We start from the raw sequence: 19,707 nt of genomic DNA, 5'->3' as shown, positions 1-19,707 counted from the left end.
CTAATAAGTCCCCAAGAATTTGCCCTAGAGCAGAGGGTTCTCAAAGTGTGGGCCCTGGACCATCAGTGTCACCTGCCAACTCCAAATGACTGCCCCGCCCACCCCCCAGAGCTGCTGAATCAAACTCTGGAGGTGGGCCTGGTTCTCTGAGTTTGAACAGGTCCTCTGGGTGATTAGAGTGCACACTAGAACTGAGAATCCCTTAGCGTATACACAGCCCATCTCCTTGTCCTCTAACTGGGGGAAGCCCAGCTGAGCTGGGCTAAGATTCTTGAAGATTATATTGTTCAGAATATGGCAGAAGTGCATCGAGAATCCATGCCATAATAAAATAATGCCATTGCACAATAAAGCAGTATTACTTTATGCTGTTTTATGAAGCACTAGCTTCCTCCTTTATTTAAAGTTCTCCAAATGAATAGGCCATTTTGCAAAATGAATATACTGATACTGAAAAGATCTTGCACAACAACATAATTACAAAATCCTAAGACAATGAAAATAAGGGGTTTGTCTGACTCCTTAAACACCTCTTATAATGCAGAACTTGCTACTTGTGAGAAGCACTGAATGCAGAAGGCTTTGCAGATGCTAAGGGTCACTGTCTATCTATAAAAATAGGAAGGCCATTCTTGGGGCACCAGACCACCTCATCTACCATCTGTAGAGGGTAAAGGGTCATCACCAAGGCTGCCCTTCTATAAGCCAAGAGGCCCAGATGCTTCTAGGAGACAGGCTCTGTGACCCTCCTGACCCTGGCTGACCCTCCAGTTGTGCTTCTTATCACCCCCCACCGTGGGTAGGCTCCAGGGATGACCATGGAGCCCCTGGGGAGGTAGATCTGAGCCCAGGAGGATGAGGAGCTCACTCTCCCACCTCTGGCTCCAGCCCCTGCTCACAGAGCCATAAGAGCTAGTTCTGGGCAGCCATGGCTCAAGGATGTGCTGGGTTCCAAGTCCCTTTGACACCTGGGTCACCGACACCAGCCTATGCAGGTGATTCTCCCAGCCTCAGTGCATTTTATCTCTGTCCCTTCCATGATTGCCCTCACTCACGTTCTTTCGGACACCAATTCCCTCAGTCAGCGTGGCCTCTCCACATTTTGTTCTGTCTGATAATTTGGTTATTGTGCCAGTCATGTGTTCAAGCAGTACAAACACCAACAGGATTGAGAACTGAGGGGAGAGACCTGTGGCCCCCCTTGGAAACATTGCCCTGCAAGCAGCACACAGCCCCCTGTTACAAGCTCCAAGAGCCCCTCCCCTCCCTTCCCTGCCCCCACTTGTAAGATGTTTGCAGAGTAACCATTGGACTGGCTGCTGGGCTGTGTGCTCCAGGAGGGCAGGAACCCAGGCAGCATATGCAGCCTCCAGCAGACCACGGCACTGAGTAGGTGCTCAATAAATGGGCTTGCAAGAAAGTGAGCCGCCCAATAAAGGGAGGCAGACAGAGGGAAATAAAGATATGGAAGAAAAGAAGAAAAATCACATTTTTAAGGAAGGAAAACTGAAAAAAAAAAGAGAAAGAATAAATTTGGGGTTATAATTATCTGCATGTTAATAAGTCCAGATAACCGGCCTCTAACCTAGAATTCTCTAAGCCAACACGGGATACCACACGAGACAGACATCAGCTGAAATTCATGTCCCTGTTATGCCAGCAGTCGTCACTTCCCTGTCTAGTCAACTTGTTTAAAAAGACAGTGATGTGAATTATATCTCAATTAAAAAAAAAAAGCCTAATCCATCTAAAGCAAATGGACAGAGTTTCCATTTGTATGACTAGGTCATGGTGGACCTTGCTGGCTCGGTTCTCAAGGCTTCTGTCTGGAAGCCACTCCAGACCTGCATCAACCAGACCATCAATCACACAGGCGTGTTCATTTTTGGAGGAATTTTCCATCTCGTTTCCGCAATGATGAAAGGGAGGCAACATTCCTATTTCCTGCCCTGGGCTACCTTTCATGTGTTCCGACTCTTTGACATGTATGGTAGGTCAGTGACCCAACCCACAAGTTTTCTGGGTCCCTTGAGATGTGCCGTTCCTCTGGACTATGACATCTGAACTAATTCAGGGTGAGCTCTCAGGACCTCCTCATTAAATCACCCACCACTAACCATGCTGACTGCCCTCCCCAGTTGGGGCCCAGCTATCAGATCTCTGGCCAAGAGCCCCCGCCCTGCTTCCTACCCAGAAGGAGTCTGTTCTCAGCTTCCGTGGTCTGAGGGGCAGAGTGCTCTGCCACACTGTAACTTCTGACCAGATCCACTGCTCCCTGGTGAGGCAGTATCTTTCAGGACCCCATCTATGGAACAAAACCCAAGTTTCTTGGATACTGAAGCATCTATGTGCTTCTTACACAACACCCTGCATCAGAGAATGACCCTCAAACCTGGGGGAGGCACCTGCCTGAACACGTGTCAAAGCCCTTGGACAGATGGGTGACACCCTTGACATCTTGTGCTCTGGCCATGAAACATGGATAAACTTTTTAAAAAATGATAATAATAGTAATAATTCTTAGGAGGATTGGTACTGTATTAAGAACACTCACCATATAAAATGCATCACAGGTACACAGCACTGTAGAATTTCCAGAACAAATCCACATCCACTAATTTATTTTGCCCTCACAGCATAGGCAGAAAGGCCTCAAGGTATCCGAAGGGGAAACTGAGCCCCAAAGGAGGGGTAGTGGTCGGCCAAGGCTGGACAGCAGTCAGTGGTTGACCAAGGGCAAAACCCGCTCTGATGTGAAGCTCACAGCTTCTGACATTCTCAAAACAAAGGCGTGGATATACACCCAAAAAGACTGAAAGCAGCATCTTGAAAAGATATTTGCACACCCATGCTCCTAGCAGCATTATTCACAATAGCCGAGACGCAGAAGCAACCCAAGCGCCCATCGATAGATGAATGGATAAGCACTCAACAAATATGAATATGCATACACTGGACTATTGTTCAGCCTTAAAAAGGAAGGAAATTCTGACACACGCTACAATATGGAGGAGCCTTGAGGGCATTATGGCTAAGTGAAATAAGCCAGTCACAAAAGGATAAATACAGTAAGATTCCTCTCCTATGAGGCCCCTAGAGAAGTCAAATTCAGAGAGACAGAAAGTAGGATGGTGGCTGCCAGGGGCTGGGGGGACCAATGGGAGCTGGTGTTTAATGAAAACAGAGTTTCAATTCTGGGCAGATGAAAAGTCCCAGAGATGGATGGGGGGGATGGTTGCATGACAACGTGAATATACTCAACACCACTAAACTGCACACTTAAAAATGGTTAAAACTGTAATTATATTATGTGTATTTGACCACAATAATAAAAAGGGGAGCCTCTGCCACGACGACCTCACTGAGTCAGTGACTCACCTGTGATCTTTCCTTGCCTGATCTTCTGCACCCTATAGCGAATGGAGGTCCCCACCATCAGGTAGACGTCGTAAGCTGGGTTCAGAAGGATGTTCTCCAGGATCAGCAGCCTGACCTCTGCAGGGCGCACGTGCTTGGAAGAAAGAGGGTAGAAAAAGCCAGGTGAGGGAGGGGTGCTTGGCTGGTGCAGTCGGTTAAGCGTCCGGCTCTTGATCTCAGCTCAGGTCTTGATCTCAGGGTTGTGAGTTCGGGACCTGTGCTGGGCGCCACACCCAGCATGGAGCCTGCTTATAAAAAAGAAGAAAAAGTGAGGTGGGGTGGGAATGGAGAGTGGAGAACCTAGGACCTCTCAGGATGCTTAGGTAGGGACAGAGAAGGTAGGGGTGAAAAAACAAGGCAATGCTCAGAGCCCCCCCACCTTCAGACCCCTAAAGCCCCGGGGGGAACCCGGTATGCTCACGAGGCACGTGGTCAGCGGCTACTGCTGAACTGTACTGAGCACATCACTTTATATTACGCGTGCTATAGCTCAATGTATAATCATAATAGTTACACAGAAAGAAAAGTGAGGAGTGATATCCATGGATACTGTGGCCACCAGGGGCTCGGGGGCTCCACCCACAAAAGCCCAAAGGCCAGGTTGGTTGCGAAGCCACGGGCAAACCTGAAAATGGGAGAGACACATGTCCCTGATGAGTGCTCAGCCCTTTCCCCCTCCTGCCACGCCGCGACCTCCTCATCAGGAAAAGGCGTGAGAGACTGGAAAGGCGAGAACCACCACCAGTCCAGTGCACCCCTTGGGTTCCCAGAGTCTGTGGGGGCCTGCACCTTTCCCTGCCTTTGATCTTTTGGCAACTCTTCAAGTTGGAGAAAACTCAGCAAAGAAAATGATTCTCATCCACAGAGATGCAAATACATTGTCTCAGGTGGAGGTGTGGTGGTTATCATCCCATGGATATTGACCAGTTCTGCTTCTATTCCTAAATTCTTGGGGTTCTCCTTTGCTCCAGCCATAACATCTTACAGGTTTCCTCACTTAATAGCAAGTTACATAGTATCTCTGACAAAAGCAGCCCTTGGGCCTGGCTCTGCGGTGGGTGCTTTCCAGCAGGCGGCAGGCAGGGAAGCCGCGTATGGACAGGCAGCAGGCAGGACAAGGGGGAAATTGCAGCTCAGCTGGGGGGGGGGGGGGGGCTTGGGCCCAGAATAAAAAGAGACAAGCAGTCTCCAAACATGAACTGCAATGCAGGGTGCTACAAGATGAACCCCTATAATATGGCATGTCCTGTGCTTCTAAAACCCTCCAGGACCCCTGGCCTACTGGCTAAACCACTGAAGAGTAAATCAAGAGGTGTTCTCTCATCTGTCACTTTAGAAATTCAACAGCAGATGGAGGAACACACCCTTCCCATGTGAGCTCCAGGAACCAGGCAAACGAAAGGAAGATCTCAGGGTTGTAGTTTAAAGGAGGCAGGGCAGACATGTGCCCACAATAACCGGGAAAGCACCAGGACCTCTCCTTTCTGCTGTCCTATCCCTCCCCCGATGGGTGCTGATGGAGAAGCAGGTGCTGGTGAGGCCAGAGCAACGTGGGGGAGGGGGGCGGGTGAGGTAAGGAGCCTTAACCCCACAGATGGGACCACCCGTCCCAGGGCTCAAAGTGGGGCCCAGGAAGAGACAGCGTGGAGGACATTTGGAAGCCACCAGTTTTTTCAGAGACCCAAATGCTTGGATGCATCCCTCCACTGGGACGGAGGGGGGTATTTGTTGAAAATCAGCTGGTTAATGAGCATCCCACTGCTCCTGGACCTCCCTTGAAATGGACAACAGATCAACTACTTTGGAGCTCTGGAGATGGTACACTCTGGTCCCCCAACTACCTCTCTTGAAAGCTGTGGCCCCCAAAACACCAAACCCAACAAAAGAAATACAGAATCACACCCTGAAGTTCCCAGTTCATGAACAGTGAAACTTTCACGGTACCACTCCTAAATGTGCGCACAGCTGTGAGCCATGCCAGGAAGCCCCGCGCCTCCTGAGCCCCGGGGCCCCACCTTGTAGACAGCCTCCTGGATGCGCGCCTTGAGCTTGGAGCTGCCAGTCTTCATCCCGGACACCAGGACGGTGTCCCCCTGCTTGGCCACCTTCTCCATCTCGGAGATGTAGAAAGGAGGGATGTACGTGGACTCCAAGAACGTGAGGATTCTGGAAAAGGAATGTGTCATCAGACCTGAACGTGGAAGCAAAGACCCTAATGGATTCGCTGTCTGTTGGCACCGCCTAGGAGGGGCCAGACGCTGAAGTAAGTGATGGTGCCCTACTTGGTGCTGCTTAGAAATGTGTCCCTGAAACTTCCTACATCAGAACTGCCCACCTCCTTGTGAAAAATGCAGATGATTGGGCCCTGGCCCAGGCCTTTGTCCACACAAAGCCTGGCACTGTGCCTTTTATCAAAATCCACACGTGATTAGGGTAAACCCTGCAATATGAGGACCACCTGCTTAGTCAAAATGCTTCTCTCACAGATGTGACAGGTGAGGCCCACGGAAACTAGGAAGCGGGCCCGAGAGCCCAGACCCAGCCAGGGTGGTGCCAGCAATGCCCATCAGGCTCCCAGGACTCCCTGCGATGTCCTACCCACCACTCAGGGCCAGCTCCTGCCCCTGGAAAATGATGCTCAATGACCCTCCTCCAGTGTCAGGAAGAGGGGATCACACCCATCTTATTGCCCCTGGGGTTGGGCTGTGGGGAGAAGCCCCATGTCGGGAGAGAAGTCAGAGGCAGTGACCCCACACTATAGGCAAGAAGCAGGGCTGGCTTGAGGGACCCTTTCCATGTGGTCTCTCTCTTGCAGCCTGTGATTTACAGGGTAGCCCGCCTTTCCACTTTGAAAGAGAGCAGTCCACTGGACAGGCTTCCATCCTCCCCAAGATCCTCCGGCTGCTGTAGTACACTGTGACTGACTTCCTACGTGTCACATCCTGATTTTAATGAAAATCCAGGACACTCTGGTTGCAAAATGCCTTAGTGCCTTCGATTCTGGTTAACATTCAGCTCACGTAGTTTCTGAAGCTCAGGAGGCTGTCATGACAGGAAACGCACCTGCTTACACAGACTGGGGCAGGGAACCAGCATTCTCTGAACATCTGGTGTGTGAAAGGCCCAGAGCGGGGCTCCGAATACTGTGCTGACCCACACAGCTGCCCTCAGAGGTAGCCACAATAATCCCCTCCCACGGACAGAGGAGGATGCTGATGCCCAGATGGGCTGCATTCCTTGACTGAGGTACCAGTGACCAGGCCAGGCTGGGAATCCAGGTCTCTTTCACTGAACTTCACGAGACACCAGAAATTCCAGAGCTCATTCAGAAGACAAAGGTTGAGGGTCCCAACCCCCTAAAGACCTCTGACCCAAAAGGGCAACCCAGCTTGCCCAGTGTTAGGGTGTGAGGATGTCTGCCATGGAAATAGGTGTGGGCTATGCCGAGATGTTCCTTAAAGCCCAGAACTGGACTTGTAAATGTGTAAATAAAAGACCAGACTCTTAACTCCCCACAAAATACTAATGGCGAGGTGGTAAGACAGTAACTTCATAGTGGGGCACCCGGGCAGACACCATCTAACCCAAGTGATGACAGTGAACATCATCTGTGACAGACCCACAAAAATCATAATAAGATGCAATCAGGAGAATACAGAAGTTCAGCTCTGTGATCTTCCTGCCAAAGATGCAAAGCTGTGAGTCTAATCAGGAGGGAATATCAGATAATCCCAAAATGAGGGACATTCTACAAAATAATTGGACTGTAATCTTCACGAGTATCATGGTCCCAAAAGAAAGCCCAAAGAACTGTCCTAGGCTGATAGAGACAGGACAACAGACAGCAGGTGACTCTGGCTGGGGTTTGCACTTCACGTGAAGGATATAACTGGGACAGATTGGCAAGGCCTGAATGAGGTCTGATGACTGTAGGCATCAGTGTTCATCTCCTCATTTTGATGATATTGTGGATATACCAGAAAATGTCCTTAGTGGTAGTAAATGCACATTAAAATAATTAGGGACATCAGGTCGGCTCTCAAATGGTTCAGGGACACTACTTTTTGTACCACATTTGCAACTTTTCTGTAAGCTGAAAATCGCTGCAAAATTTTTTAAAGGGGCGGTTGGGTGGCTCATTTGATTGAGCGTCTGCCTTCAGCTCAGGTCATGATCCCAGGGTCCTGGGATCAGGCCCCACATCAGGCTCCCTGCTCAGTAGGGAGTCTGCTTCTCTTTCTCCCTCTGCTGCTGCTCCCCCGGCTTGTGCACTCTCTCTCTAATTAGTAAATAAAATCTTAAAACATTTTCCTTTTTAAATTAAGTCTCCCTCTGGAGTTAGCAGAATGCTAAGCAAAAGAAATCAGTCAGAGGAAGACAAACACCATATAATTTCACTCATAAGTGGAATTTAAGAAACAAAATAAACAAGCAAAGAGAAAAGAGAGAGCGAGACAACCCAAGAAAGAGACTCTTAACTATAGAGAACTTGTGGTTAGCAGAGGGGAGGGGGGTGGGGGGATGGGTGAAATAGGTGATGGGGATTAAGGGGGGCACTTGCTGTGATGAGCACTGGGTGATGTATAGAAGTGCTGAATCACTACATTGTACACCTGAAACTAATACAACATTGTATGTTAACTATACTGAAATTAAAATAAAATTTTATAAAGATTATAAGGGAATTTTGAAAAAAATTAGATCTTTTTCCCTTAAAAGAGTTTAAAATTTGATTTAATAAGGCCTGAGGCAATGCAGGATAGCAGGGGATATGAGCCCTGCCCTTGGGTCTGCGCCAGCACTGGTCAACAGGACCTTCTGTTCCACATCTGCTCTGTGCAACGTGTAGTAACCACTAGCCACATAGCTAACAAACAAGTGAAACATAGCAGTACATCTAAGGAACTGGAGTTTTCATTTTATCTCATTTAAACTTAAATAACCAGGGTTGGGTTGGGCTAGTGGCTACCATATTGGATAGTGAAGATTTATATAGATCGGAGTTCAAATTCTAGCTCCACCACTTACCAACCTGACAAGTGGCTTAAACCTTTGTTCCTATGTCTGAAAAATGGCAAAAACGGTGGTACTAGAGCCCATACGGCTTTTGTGGGGATTGAGGGAGACGAGATGCCTAATAAACCCATCTCCTAAGGAGTCCAGTGCTGGGGAACACAGCTTCTTGCACCTGTGAGGGCTGTCACTGTCGGAATGTCTTCCTAGCCACAACCTGTCTCCCCTTTAACTCACCCCCAGTGGAGGGCTGCCTCTGAGGCCACATACAACCTTTCCCAGCACCCCATGACAGCTGCCATTATCTGCGGCAAGTTTTCTCTTCCACAGCCGGGCATGCCAGCCTCCTCGACAACTTCCCACAGAGCACACCCCAGTGGGCTGCTGAAGCAGCAAGGTTCAGGCACAGCTGTGGGACCCAAAATGCCCTTCCTTCAATCAGTCATGGGGAATGCTGGCCAGCATCCTGGGAACTGCCTGGGCTCCTTGCCGATGGTGATGATGATGATAAAAGCCCCCAGCCTGCATGGAGCCAATCGACAGCCTCCTTCCCGCTTTCCTGCAAAGGTGAGGTGTCTCTTACCGCAGGGCATTGTGGGAGTCCGAGAACCCATTGGCCTCTGTGTCCTTCACGATCGTCCAGTCAAAGACCAACCCAGCCAGAGTGCTGAATGTGTTCCCTGCAAGAGCAGATGCGGGGGAACAGAAATGTATCAGAGTTAACTCCTGGGGCTGGAGGGGGAGGGGAAAATGTACTTAGCACCACCCCTCTGCAAAGCAGGTGTTATGCCTCCATTTCAGGAAAGGGAAACTGAGGCTTAAAGGGTCAGGGTCATGTGACCATGAGGGGGTCACCTGGGATGTGAACCCAAACCTGTCTCAAGTGAGCACTTGTGTTCCTCCCACAGTGCCTCTGACGGCTCATGACAGGCTCAGTGCAGTGTGTAACACCACCACCCTTCAGGTCTATAGGGACTTTACAGTTTAGGTGAGCTCCCGACACCAAGTCATTTGTTCCCCCTTACTCTCCCTCTGCAGGGAAAGAAGCTGTGGATGAAGGGCAGCATCTTGTCTCTTCGCCTGAATGCCGAGACTCCCAGGGTCCCAGTGTGGAGGAGATGGCAAGCCACCCAAGCTGGCCTTAGCTCTGCAGTCCGGCTTGCTGTCCGTGAGCCTTTTGACAGGATGTCAGGACAAGAGAGCCCAACCTGGGACCGGGCAATGATTTTGGAGACAGGACTCTGTAAAGACCTTTTTAGTATAAGTACAAGGTCTGGTTCCCCGGCGACGCACTACAACGGGGCAGGGGATGGAAACTGGTGGCTCTGAGGCCCGATCTCCTAGGAGCTGCAGATTTGTTTTTACCTAAGCAATGCTGCTTTTACATTTTTGAATTATTTCCCATCATTTCAAATGAAGAAATGCAACATATAAATCCAGCTTCCAAGTTCTCTTGAAAAGTCTACAGAGCCAACCTCCCGGACCCTAGTCCCTCTGGGGACCGGTGGCCGGCTCAGCCTTGCTAGAAGGGATCATGGTCTCAGATTTGCCACACTCCCCACCATGCCATGTTGTTTACCCACCCCCCCCACCCCCCGCCCCGTAGTCTTCATCTTTCCCTGTCTGGCCAGAAACCCAAATAAGAGCATCTGGGGTCTAGAAAAGTTCTTACTACAGTGCAAAGGGCAAGGCACTCAGCGTCAGACGGGCCCCAGGTCCTGCCCCACCCTACCTGTGAGATCTCAGAAGCCAAACGAAACAGTGCTTAGCAAAAGCTGCAGAAAACTGGGCTGCTGTCTTTGCCATTGGGGCAACACAGAGTTACTCTGTGACCCAGCAATTCCACTTCTGGGTAGAGAAATGAAAAACCATGTCCATACAAAGAATGGTACATGAATATTCATGACAGCATTATTCACAACAGTCAAAAGGTAGAAGCAACCTAAATGTCCGTCAACAAATGAATGGATAAACAAATGTACTCTATCCATACAATGGGATATTACTCGGCCATAAAAAGGAAGGAAATACTCTATAAAACATGAAGGAATCTTGAAAACATTATGCCAAGTGAAAGAAATCAGACTCAAAAGACCATACATTGTATGATTCTATTTATAGAAAATGTCCACAATAGACAAATCTACATACACCAAAGTCGTGGTTGCCAGAGGCCAGAGAGGGGAAAGAATGGGAAGTCACTGCTGAAGGGTACTGGGTTTCTTTTCTGTAGTGATGAAAATGTTCTAAAATTAGCTAGTGATGATGGCTGTACAACTTTGTGAATATATTAAAAACCACCGAACTGTACACCTTAAATGGATGAATTTCATGATATATATATCTTTTTTTTTTTTAAGTAACTTAAGACAGGGAATAAAACAGAGTGGTCAAGAGCAGGTGGTCAATAAAGTTTTATTAGAACACAGCCACTATGCACCCTTTAGGACTGCTTTAGAATAACAGTGGGAGAACTGAGTAGTTGTAGCAGAGACGGTGTGGCCAGCAAAGTCTAAAACATTTACTCTCTGTCCCTTCACAGGAAAAGTCTGCTAAGCCCAGGCCAAAAGAGTGGACTCAGCGACCAGGCTGGAGCTACATACTAACTACATGTCTTCCCCTGGCACACACGCGTGTGTGTTCACACTCTATACCTCGGTCTCATCATCTGGATGTGAAATGAGGTTAGAGCATGCAAAGTGCTCAAAGGAGTGCCTGGCCCCAGCGTGGCCTCAAGCTTGGTCATTTGTTCCCAAGATCAGTGAGTCATCCCTGCAGAGCCCTGTAGAGGAGCTCCTATCATCTCACTGCACAAACCCCTTCCCCAGCTCCCTCTGCTTTAAGACCAAGTGCAAACTCCATGTGGGACATGCAAGACCCTTTACATCCTGCGTCCCACACCCCACCACCCTGCTGCAAGTTTATTCTCCTCTGGAATAAAATGGCCTTTTGAGGTGGGCAAACACCATGCTCTTCATGGCTTGGTCAAACATCATGTCCCTAAGAAACTGTCCTGACTTCTGTCCCCCACACCCAACTTCCAACCTTCCCTGGGTTGCCTTACATCCGATTTGATGACAAGCAGCACCTACTGAGATGCATGTGGGCTCCCCTACAGCCTGAGCTACTGGGGCAGAAGCCAGCCCTTCCTTCCCAGCACCTGGCAGGACGCCCAGCAGGTAGAACGGCTCAGATGCCACATGGCTGAGACCCACTCTGTGCTGCCCAGCACTAAGCCCTGGACACACTTCTCACCAAATCCTTGCAACCCCCACAAAAGCACCACTATCTCAATTTCATAAACCAGTAAACAGTTCAGAGAAGTCAGGCAGCTTATCTGATAAATGAACAGACAGGAAGGAGGGACCTGACTGATCCTCCAGAACAGTGATTTTGTCCTCAGGGGACATTGGGCAATGACTGGAGATACTTTTGGTTATCAAAATTTGAGTTCTGGGGCACCTGGGTGGCTCAGTTGGTTAAGCGTCTGCCTTTGGCTCAGGTCATGATCCCGGGGTCTTGGGATCAAGCCCCACCTTGGGCTCTCTGCTCAGCAGGGAGCCTGCTTCTCTCTCTCTCCCTATGCCTGTTGCTCTGCCTATTTGTGTGTGCTCTCTCTCTCTGTGTCAAATAAATAAAATCTTTAAAAAAAAACTTGGGGAATTCTACTACCTCCCATGGGTGAAGGCTAGGGATGTTGCTGAGCATCCTACAATGTACTAGACAGCCTCTACCACAAATAATTATCCAGGCCCAAGTGTGGATACTACCCTAGGCTGGGAAATCCTAATCTAGAGAATTTTATTTTTAAGCAGAGGGAGCTGGAGTGGTCAGGGAAGATTTCAAAGACAAGGTGAGCCAAGGACTGGGCTTAAGTTTTGGGAAAGCCCTCATCTGAAAGACATCTATTGCCTGACTTACTTTTTCCAATGGGAATCTTAACCTACAAATTTTCCTTTGCTCAGCTTCGAAGAGGTCAGGCTGCAGCCAAGACAGTCCAAGGACAGATCTTAAAAGAACCCCAGGACAATCCTATATTGGACTCCAGTGAAGTAAAGTGAATCACGGTGCCCGGGCCAGCACAGAGATGCGTCGCGGCACGCGAGCACATGTGCACACGTGCGCCCTGCCGTCTGGACCAGGAAGCCAACCCCAGCCCTCAAAGCTGGGCAAGGAGAACACTCCCACTGTTTCCAGCGTGGTGACCGAGTGAGCCTCTCCCAGCTTCCCACCGCTGCCAAGACACTGGATGTCAGCTTCCCAAAGATGCGCTTTACCCAGCACAGTCCTGGGCACAGGCATGGAATCGGCCTCCAGGGACTGCCAAATCTCTCATCTCACGGGCCCTGCTGCAGAGGCCAAGAACTGAGAGCCCCTGAGGGCCTGGGGGACACTCAGTGGTCTTGACCTCTTCAGTGTCTCCCCAGCACCAACTCTGCCATCCTGGCTGGAGTCGCCCTCCATGGGGGAAGAGCAGGGCTGGACATGAGGGGACCAAGAAACAGACTGCCAAGGGGCCCATCCTCACCTTCAGAGTCCAGAGCCTGGATCTTCAGCTCCAGGGGTGAGTCCTCCAGGTAGAGTTCTCGGGTAGTGGAGACTATCTGAATGCCGTGGATGAGGTCGACGATGGCATCACAGCGCAGGACCTGGCCCGTGGCTGGAGGGATGGGAATGGAGGGGTTGGCACAGAAAGCGTTGCCCTGAGCACCACGCCACCTCCACAGTCGCATGGGTCAGGTGCTCTCGCACTTTGGCAAGGATGAGAGCCTCCAACAAAACCACCACCATGAAATGGAGCTGGGACAACCACATTGACCCTCAGCAGCCAAGCCGCTGACCAGCACACGGGCCTTCTGAAAGTGAGCACGGACCTGTGCGGAGTAAGGGCTTGGGGGCGTTTTCATTGCCCCTCTTGTACTTTGGCAAGGTGAGTAGCTGCATTTAAAGCTGTGTGCGAGAAAACTCCTCAGAGAGAATCTGGTTTTGTGACCATTACATTAAAAGACAAGGATACATTATGATGAATTAGCATCCAGAAAGATAATGCTGTTCTGAATGCTTGTCCCTACGCTGAAATTAGGAATGGCACCCGGAGTTTGTTTGCTTACACTGGTGTTTTTACACAAGACCATCAACTGTACTGTAGAATGAAAGGGTTGTGTGAGCAAGCACACAGACTTTTTTTACTAGCTCCATAAATAAGATACATAAATGGCATTACCCAGGGAATTCTCCACTGTAAAAATAACAGCATGTGACACAAGATCATCCTGCCCATTCTCCAGGCCCCGTAGAAAACCACTTGTGCACCGTTCATGGTCCCTTGTTAGAAAGCACTACATCAAAAGCCTTAAAAATACTCATATGTAAAACTGGGAATCTATCCTTGGTAGAAAATAACTTAACCCAAACTGTTCTCTGTACAAATATATTTATTTTTCTATATAACACTGAAACAAACATCTGAAAACAATCTAAATGTTCAATAGAAGGGGATCCTTACAGGACAAGCCCCTGTGAGGAATGGTATTCAGCCCTCACAAATAACCCTATAAAAATGAAAACTTCGGTATGTCAGAAGGGGAGACGAACCATGAGAGATGATGGACTCTGAAAAACAAACTGAGGGTTCTAGAGGGGAGGGGGGAGGGGGATGGGTTATCCTGGTGATGGGTATTGAGGAGGGCACGTTCTGCATGGAGCACTGGGTGTTATGAACAAACAATGAATCATGGAACACTGCACCAAAAACTAATGATGTAATATATGGTGATTAACATAACAATAAAAAAATTAAAAAAAAAGCAAAAGAAAAAAAAATGAAAACTTCGTATCATGTTAAATGGAAGAAAAGCATGACGGAAAATGACATTAATTGTCTTCTAAGAAGTTTATCACCATAATATGTTAAATTAAACGTGGGCAGTAAAAGAATTGCAACAACTTTTTTCATTTTGATTCAATACCCATTGAGGAATTATCTGGGGGACAAATAATTATTTAGAAATGAAAGGCAGCCTCGAAGAGAGGGAAAACAGGACACAGAGCTGGTGGGAGGGGCCTGGGTGGGTCCTGCCTGAGCATCCTCTGACCCAACAAGAGACAGAGCACGGCCTAGCGCACTGGTGGACTGTGTGGCCAAAGTCTCAGTGGGGTGTCTCCTGTCTCTTGTCCCCACCAGAGATCCCCACAGGGCACTCAAAGCTCTTACTGATGTCCTCGGCGAAAATGATGCTGGTCAGGCGGGCAGGCTGGGACAGGCGGGCCTGCACCACTGCCTTCTGGGAGCACTGCGCTTCGTCCGCACCCAGTGGCTCGATACTGGCCACCTCTGGCCGGGTTGATGACCTGTGGCAAGAAGGTCAGAATTTACTCTCTGGAGCTATCCCAAGAGGCACAGCTGGGCCCCGAAGCCAAAGCTGCAGTTCCCCATCCGGGGCTTTGTCCCAGACTCAAACAAACACAGAATAGAGGTGGGCAGTGTCCAGGATCTTCCCACCCGGGGAGAAATAGGGCTTGGCTGACACCCCTCTCATAAGAGCGTGACCCCCTGAGTGCATGGGACCTCCACACGCACACTCCCACTGAGCAAATTAGCCAGGAGACGAAATACATGGGAATAACCTCCACGTTCAGTAGATGGTCGCCTTACAAGACTAGTCTGTGGAACTAGGAATAATTCTCTCTCAGTGGGAAAACTGCCTCCGGTGTCTGGTTCAGAGGAACTGCCATGGATCTCTGCTGACCTCTGGGCCAGGCCTGGCTGGCACATAGCAGGCAAACCTGGAAATCACCGACTGTAAAGATAACAATCGTAAAGTCCTGGTGGGCCCGGAGCTGACATTAAGGTAAGGATGGGGAGAAAGGCAGATAATACATAAATAGACCAGTAAAATCTATGAGAAGCCTTCCCATGGAGAGACAGCACTTGACAACAACAGGATGAAGGGAAGGCACGACTGGGGGCGTGAGCCAAGGTCAGTGCCGTGGTTTCTCACCTACGGCATAGGCTGACGACAGTTTCAGGGTCGAGAGGGGATGGGAATGAGTGGGAATGAGCAGAGCGGATACTACGCAGAGAGTGCTGAGTGAGCATGTGCCGTTAGAGTTCTCTGCAGACAGGGTGCTCCGGGGAGCTGCTGGGGGAGACGTCGCAGTGCCTACCATACAAAGATCTGGTGTTTTGGGTAAGGCCCTGAGGTGGGAGCAGCCAGCAGTACTCCGAGAACATGAGGGATAGTGCAATCTGAGGCCTGGGACTCAGGTCGAGGAGATGGACAGGGGCCGAGGTCAAGGAGTTGGGAGGCACTGACCAAAGCCTGTGCTCTTAACCACCACTCCAAGCTGCTGATGGCTTTTCTTGAGAATTTTTCAAAATTTGGAGTCTAATCATCAGGGAAATGTAACTCAAAACCACATCTCACACCTGTTAGTGGCTATTATCAAAAAGATAAGAGATAAGTGTTGGCAAGGATATGGGGAAAAGGGAACCCTCACGCACTGTTGGTGGGAATGCAAAATTGGTGCAGACACTGTGGAAAACAGTATGGAGGTTCCCTCAAAAAAATTAAAAATAGAACTACCATATGATTCATCAATTTCACTTCTGGGAATATATCCAAAGCAAATGAAATCACTAACTTGAAAAGATATCTGCACCCCCATGTTTACTGCAGCATTATTCACAGTAGACACACAAAAGACATGGAAACAACCTGAGTGTCTGTCGATGGTCAAATGCATAAAGAAAACGTGTAACACACACACACACACACACACACACACACACCGGAATATCACTCAGCCATAAAAAAGAAGGAAATCCTGCCATTTGTGACAACATGGATGGACCTTCAGGGTGTTATGCTAAGTGAAATAAATCAGAAGGAGAAAGACAAATACTGTATGATCTCACTTACATGTGGAGTCTAACAGCAACCAAACTCATAGAAACAGAGAAGAGACTGGTGGCGGCCAGAGGTGGGAGATGGAGGAAATGGGCAAAGGGGATCAAAAAGTACAAACTTCTGGCTATAAACGAAATAAATCCTGGTGATGTAAGGTGCAGCATGGTTACTACAGTTAACAATACTGTGCTGCATATTTGAACTTTGCTAAGGAAATAGATCTTAAAAGTTGTCAACATAAGAAAAGAACTGTAACTATGTATAGTGATGGATGGTAACAGACTTACTGTGATCATTTTGTAATATACACATGTATCAACTCATTATGTTGTACACCTTAAACTAATACGTCAATTATAGCTCAACAAAACTGGAAAAAAAAGTCCTTAAAGGAGATGGCAGGAGCTGAGGTCAGGGAGGCACTGGAGGCCACAAGCAAAGAGTTTAGATTATTCTGAGAGCAATGACAAGCCACTGGGGGTTCTTAAGCAGAAGCACAACCTAATCCGCTCCACACTCTACAGAGGAGAAAACCAGGTGTTGCCCTCAGGGCGCTTACAGTGTAATCCAGGACCCAGAGAAGGGGTGTCCCCTGTGCAGAGGGTCCAACACTCACTCCTAGGGGCTGCACTCAGCACAGTGCCCTGAACACAGCAGGCACTACCCGTCTTTGCTTCCTCCCCAGACCTTTGCTTAAACTCACTGGAACACCATCGATCTGGAATATTCAGAAAGAAGCTTGTAAAAAAAAAAAATGCCTGGTGTAAAAAGCAATGGTGTGAAACACAGCCAAAAAGACATCTCCAAGTCTTCTGGCTTGTCACCGAGCGTCTCTCCCGGGGCCAGGTAGGCACAGCAGCACAGCCACACACACCTAAGGGTGCCAGTGTGGCGTGGCACACACATCACAGACCCACGCTGAGCAGCTGGCGGCGCGCCCGGACACGGATCAACACCTCCACTGAAAGGACTCAGAACACAAAGCTCACCCACTGTCAAGGAAGGAACCCCAAGCCCCTGAGGAAATGTACTGTGGTCTCCCCATAGAGGGATTTCTTCTGAGGAAAGAGCCTGGCAGTGACAAGGGAAGGACGACAAAGTGGGCAGGAACACACCCCCAGATAAGGAGGTGAGAGGAGGTGCCCGTGGCAATGAGCCTTGCAGCATGCTGGAAACGCACTCCGTTTAGCTGCTAGCAGCTCTGCGACTCTAAGACAGTTTTCTCTTTTCCTTTTCTTTTTTTTTTAGATTTTATTTATTTGAGAAAGCATGAAAGAGAGAGCACAAGCCAGGGGGGGGGATGGGCAGATGGAGAAGCAGGCTCCCCACTGAGCTAGGAGCCCGATGCAGAACTCGATCCCAGGACCCTGGGATCATGACCTGAGCTGAAGGCAGACGCTTAACGACTGAGCCACCCAGGCGCCCTCTAAGATAGTTTTCAAATCCTGTTCAACCACACACACACACGTATACACACACACAACTGAGTCTGGAAACAAGAAAATTAGAAAACTCACACAGAGCATAAGAGACTAAGGAGACAGGACAAAGAAAGGCAATGTGGGATCCCGGACAGGATCCAGGAGCAGAAAAAGAAACTCCATGGGAAAACGGCCATAAAGTCTAGAGGTTGGTGACTATTCACCAGTGTTGTCTTCATTTTGACCAACGTTCCTGGTTGTGTAACACGTGAACTTTAGGGGAAGCTGGGTAAAGGGTATAAGGAAATCTCTGTATTATCTTTGCACCTTTTCTGTAAATCTAAAATTATTCCACAATTTAAAATTAAAAAAAAATGACAAGGGGGAATGGATACACAGGGAAAGCACAAAGGATTTTTAGGGCATGAAACTATTCTGTATGATATTATGATGGTGATGCAAGTCGTTATATGTTTGTCCAAACCCACAGAATGTATGATACCAAGTATGAGCCATGATGTAAGCTATGGGTGACAATGATGTGTGGATTTGGTTCACTGATTGCAACAAATGTTGACAGTGGGGAATGTGGCAAGGGGACACTATGGGAAATCTCTGTAATTTCGGCTCAGTTTCTGTGAGGCTAAAACTGCTCTAAAAAATCTATTTCCCACTTCCCCGTTTGAGAAACAACGTGGTCTTTGTCTCGTTCAATGGCCCCTGATGGCCAGACATCGGGGCTCCTGGTCTGGGCTGAAAATACCTCCCTAGTCTCTGAATGTCAGTCTCCTCAAGAATCAAATAGGGGCAGCCACCTCTCCTCCCGCTGCCTCACAGCAGCGAGTTAATGTGAGAGAAGAACGGAGCTGGCCCCGGTTAAGCCGGAGAGGCCGGAGAGTCCCTCTGCCGCAGCCCCCCACCCCACTGAGAGGCCCCTCCAGGCTCAGGGCCTGGCTGGAGACACCACACCTCTCACTCCAGGCCAGGTTAAGTCCAGGTGTGGGCCTTAAAGCAGCCCTGTCCAAAAGAAATATGGCAGATCACCTTTAGTAGTTTTTAATTGCCTTGTTAACAAAAGTAACAGGTGAAATCAATTTAATAGACTATTGTTTAGAGCAGTTTTAGGTTCACACAAAATTGAGTGCTAAGTACGGTGAGTTCCCATACTCTCTACCCACCCCCCAAACACACACACTCTGCCTCACAGGAGGGCATATTCGTGACAACTGGGGAACCCACACTGACACATCACTACCTCCCAGAGCCTCCAGTTTACGTGGGGGTTCATTCTCGGGGTTGTATGGTCTGTATGAGGATGTGTACCCACCATCCATGACCTCACACTGAGCAGCTTCGCTGCCCTAAAAATCCTGTGCTCCACCAATTCATCCCTATTATTTTAAGTTCCTATTAAAAAGCCATATTAAAGTAATAGGTGAGGGGCACCTGGGTGGCTCAGTTGGCTAAGCATCTGCCTTTGGCTCAGGTCATGATCCCGGGGTCCTGGGATTGAGCCCCACATCTGGCGTCGGGCTCCCTGCTCAGTGGGGAGTCTGCTTCTCCCTCTGCCCCTCCCCACCGCTTGTGTTTGATCGCTAATAAACACATTTAAAAATAAAAATTAAAAAAAATAAATAGGTGAATTAATTTAACTAAGGATGTAACCCAACATATCCCAGATGCCATCACCTCGACACACGGCCCAGCTGCCCCGTGGGCACTCATCACCACATGAGGAGAGTGGTGAAGGCAGAGGACCGGTCTGCAGATGGACAGCCAGGCAGGCAAACACTGCTCCCAATTCACCACTTGTCCTGGGGATATCTTCTAATCCCTGCCAAGGACCGGCCTGGGAGCTGGCGGGCGCTGGGCACCTCTTGGGAAAGTTCCCTCCCTCTTCACACTTAGGGCTGATACAAGGGCGCTAGGTGCAGCCTCCAGATAAG

General features: G+C 49.0%; 1 protein-coding gene across 4 annotated transcripts in view; it reads right to left on the bottom strand.

Annotated features, from left to right (window-relative positions):
* NUP210 (nucleoporin 210) overlaps positions 1–19,707 on the bottom strand; it is a 107,270-nt gene that overhangs the window by 73,464 nt on the left and 14,099 nt on the right. For all 4 annotated transcript variants that reach the window (XM_073901718.1, XM_073901717.1, XM_073901716.1 and 1 more), the window contains exons 2-6: positions 14,645–14,781; positions 12,959–13,090; positions 9,014–9,110; positions 5,433–5,583; positions 3,379–3,511 (exon numbers count right to left, since the gene is read on the bottom strand). In XM_073901718.1, the coding sequence (XP_073757819.1) occupies positions 3,379–3,511; positions 5,433–5,583; positions 9,014–9,110; positions 12,959–13,090; positions 14,645–14,781 (650 nt within the window). The remainder of the gene's footprint in view (positions 1–3,378; positions 3,512–5,432; positions 5,584–9,013; positions 9,111–12,958; positions 13,091–14,644; positions 14,782–19,707) is intronic.

This window comes from Callorhinus ursinus, unplaced genomic scaffold (assembly GCF_003265705.2).
Source record: "Callorhinus ursinus isolate GAN/ISIS: 27379988/994484 unplaced genomic scaffold, GSC_fseal_2.0 scaffold15, whole genome shotgun sequence".
NCBI classification, from domain to species: domain Eukaryota; kingdom Metazoa; phylum Chordata; class Mammalia; order Carnivora; family Otariidae; genus Callorhinus; species Callorhinus ursinus.
The sequence above is the reverse complement of the archived record's forward strand: the minus strand, read 5'-3'. Positions and strand labels throughout refer to the sequence as shown.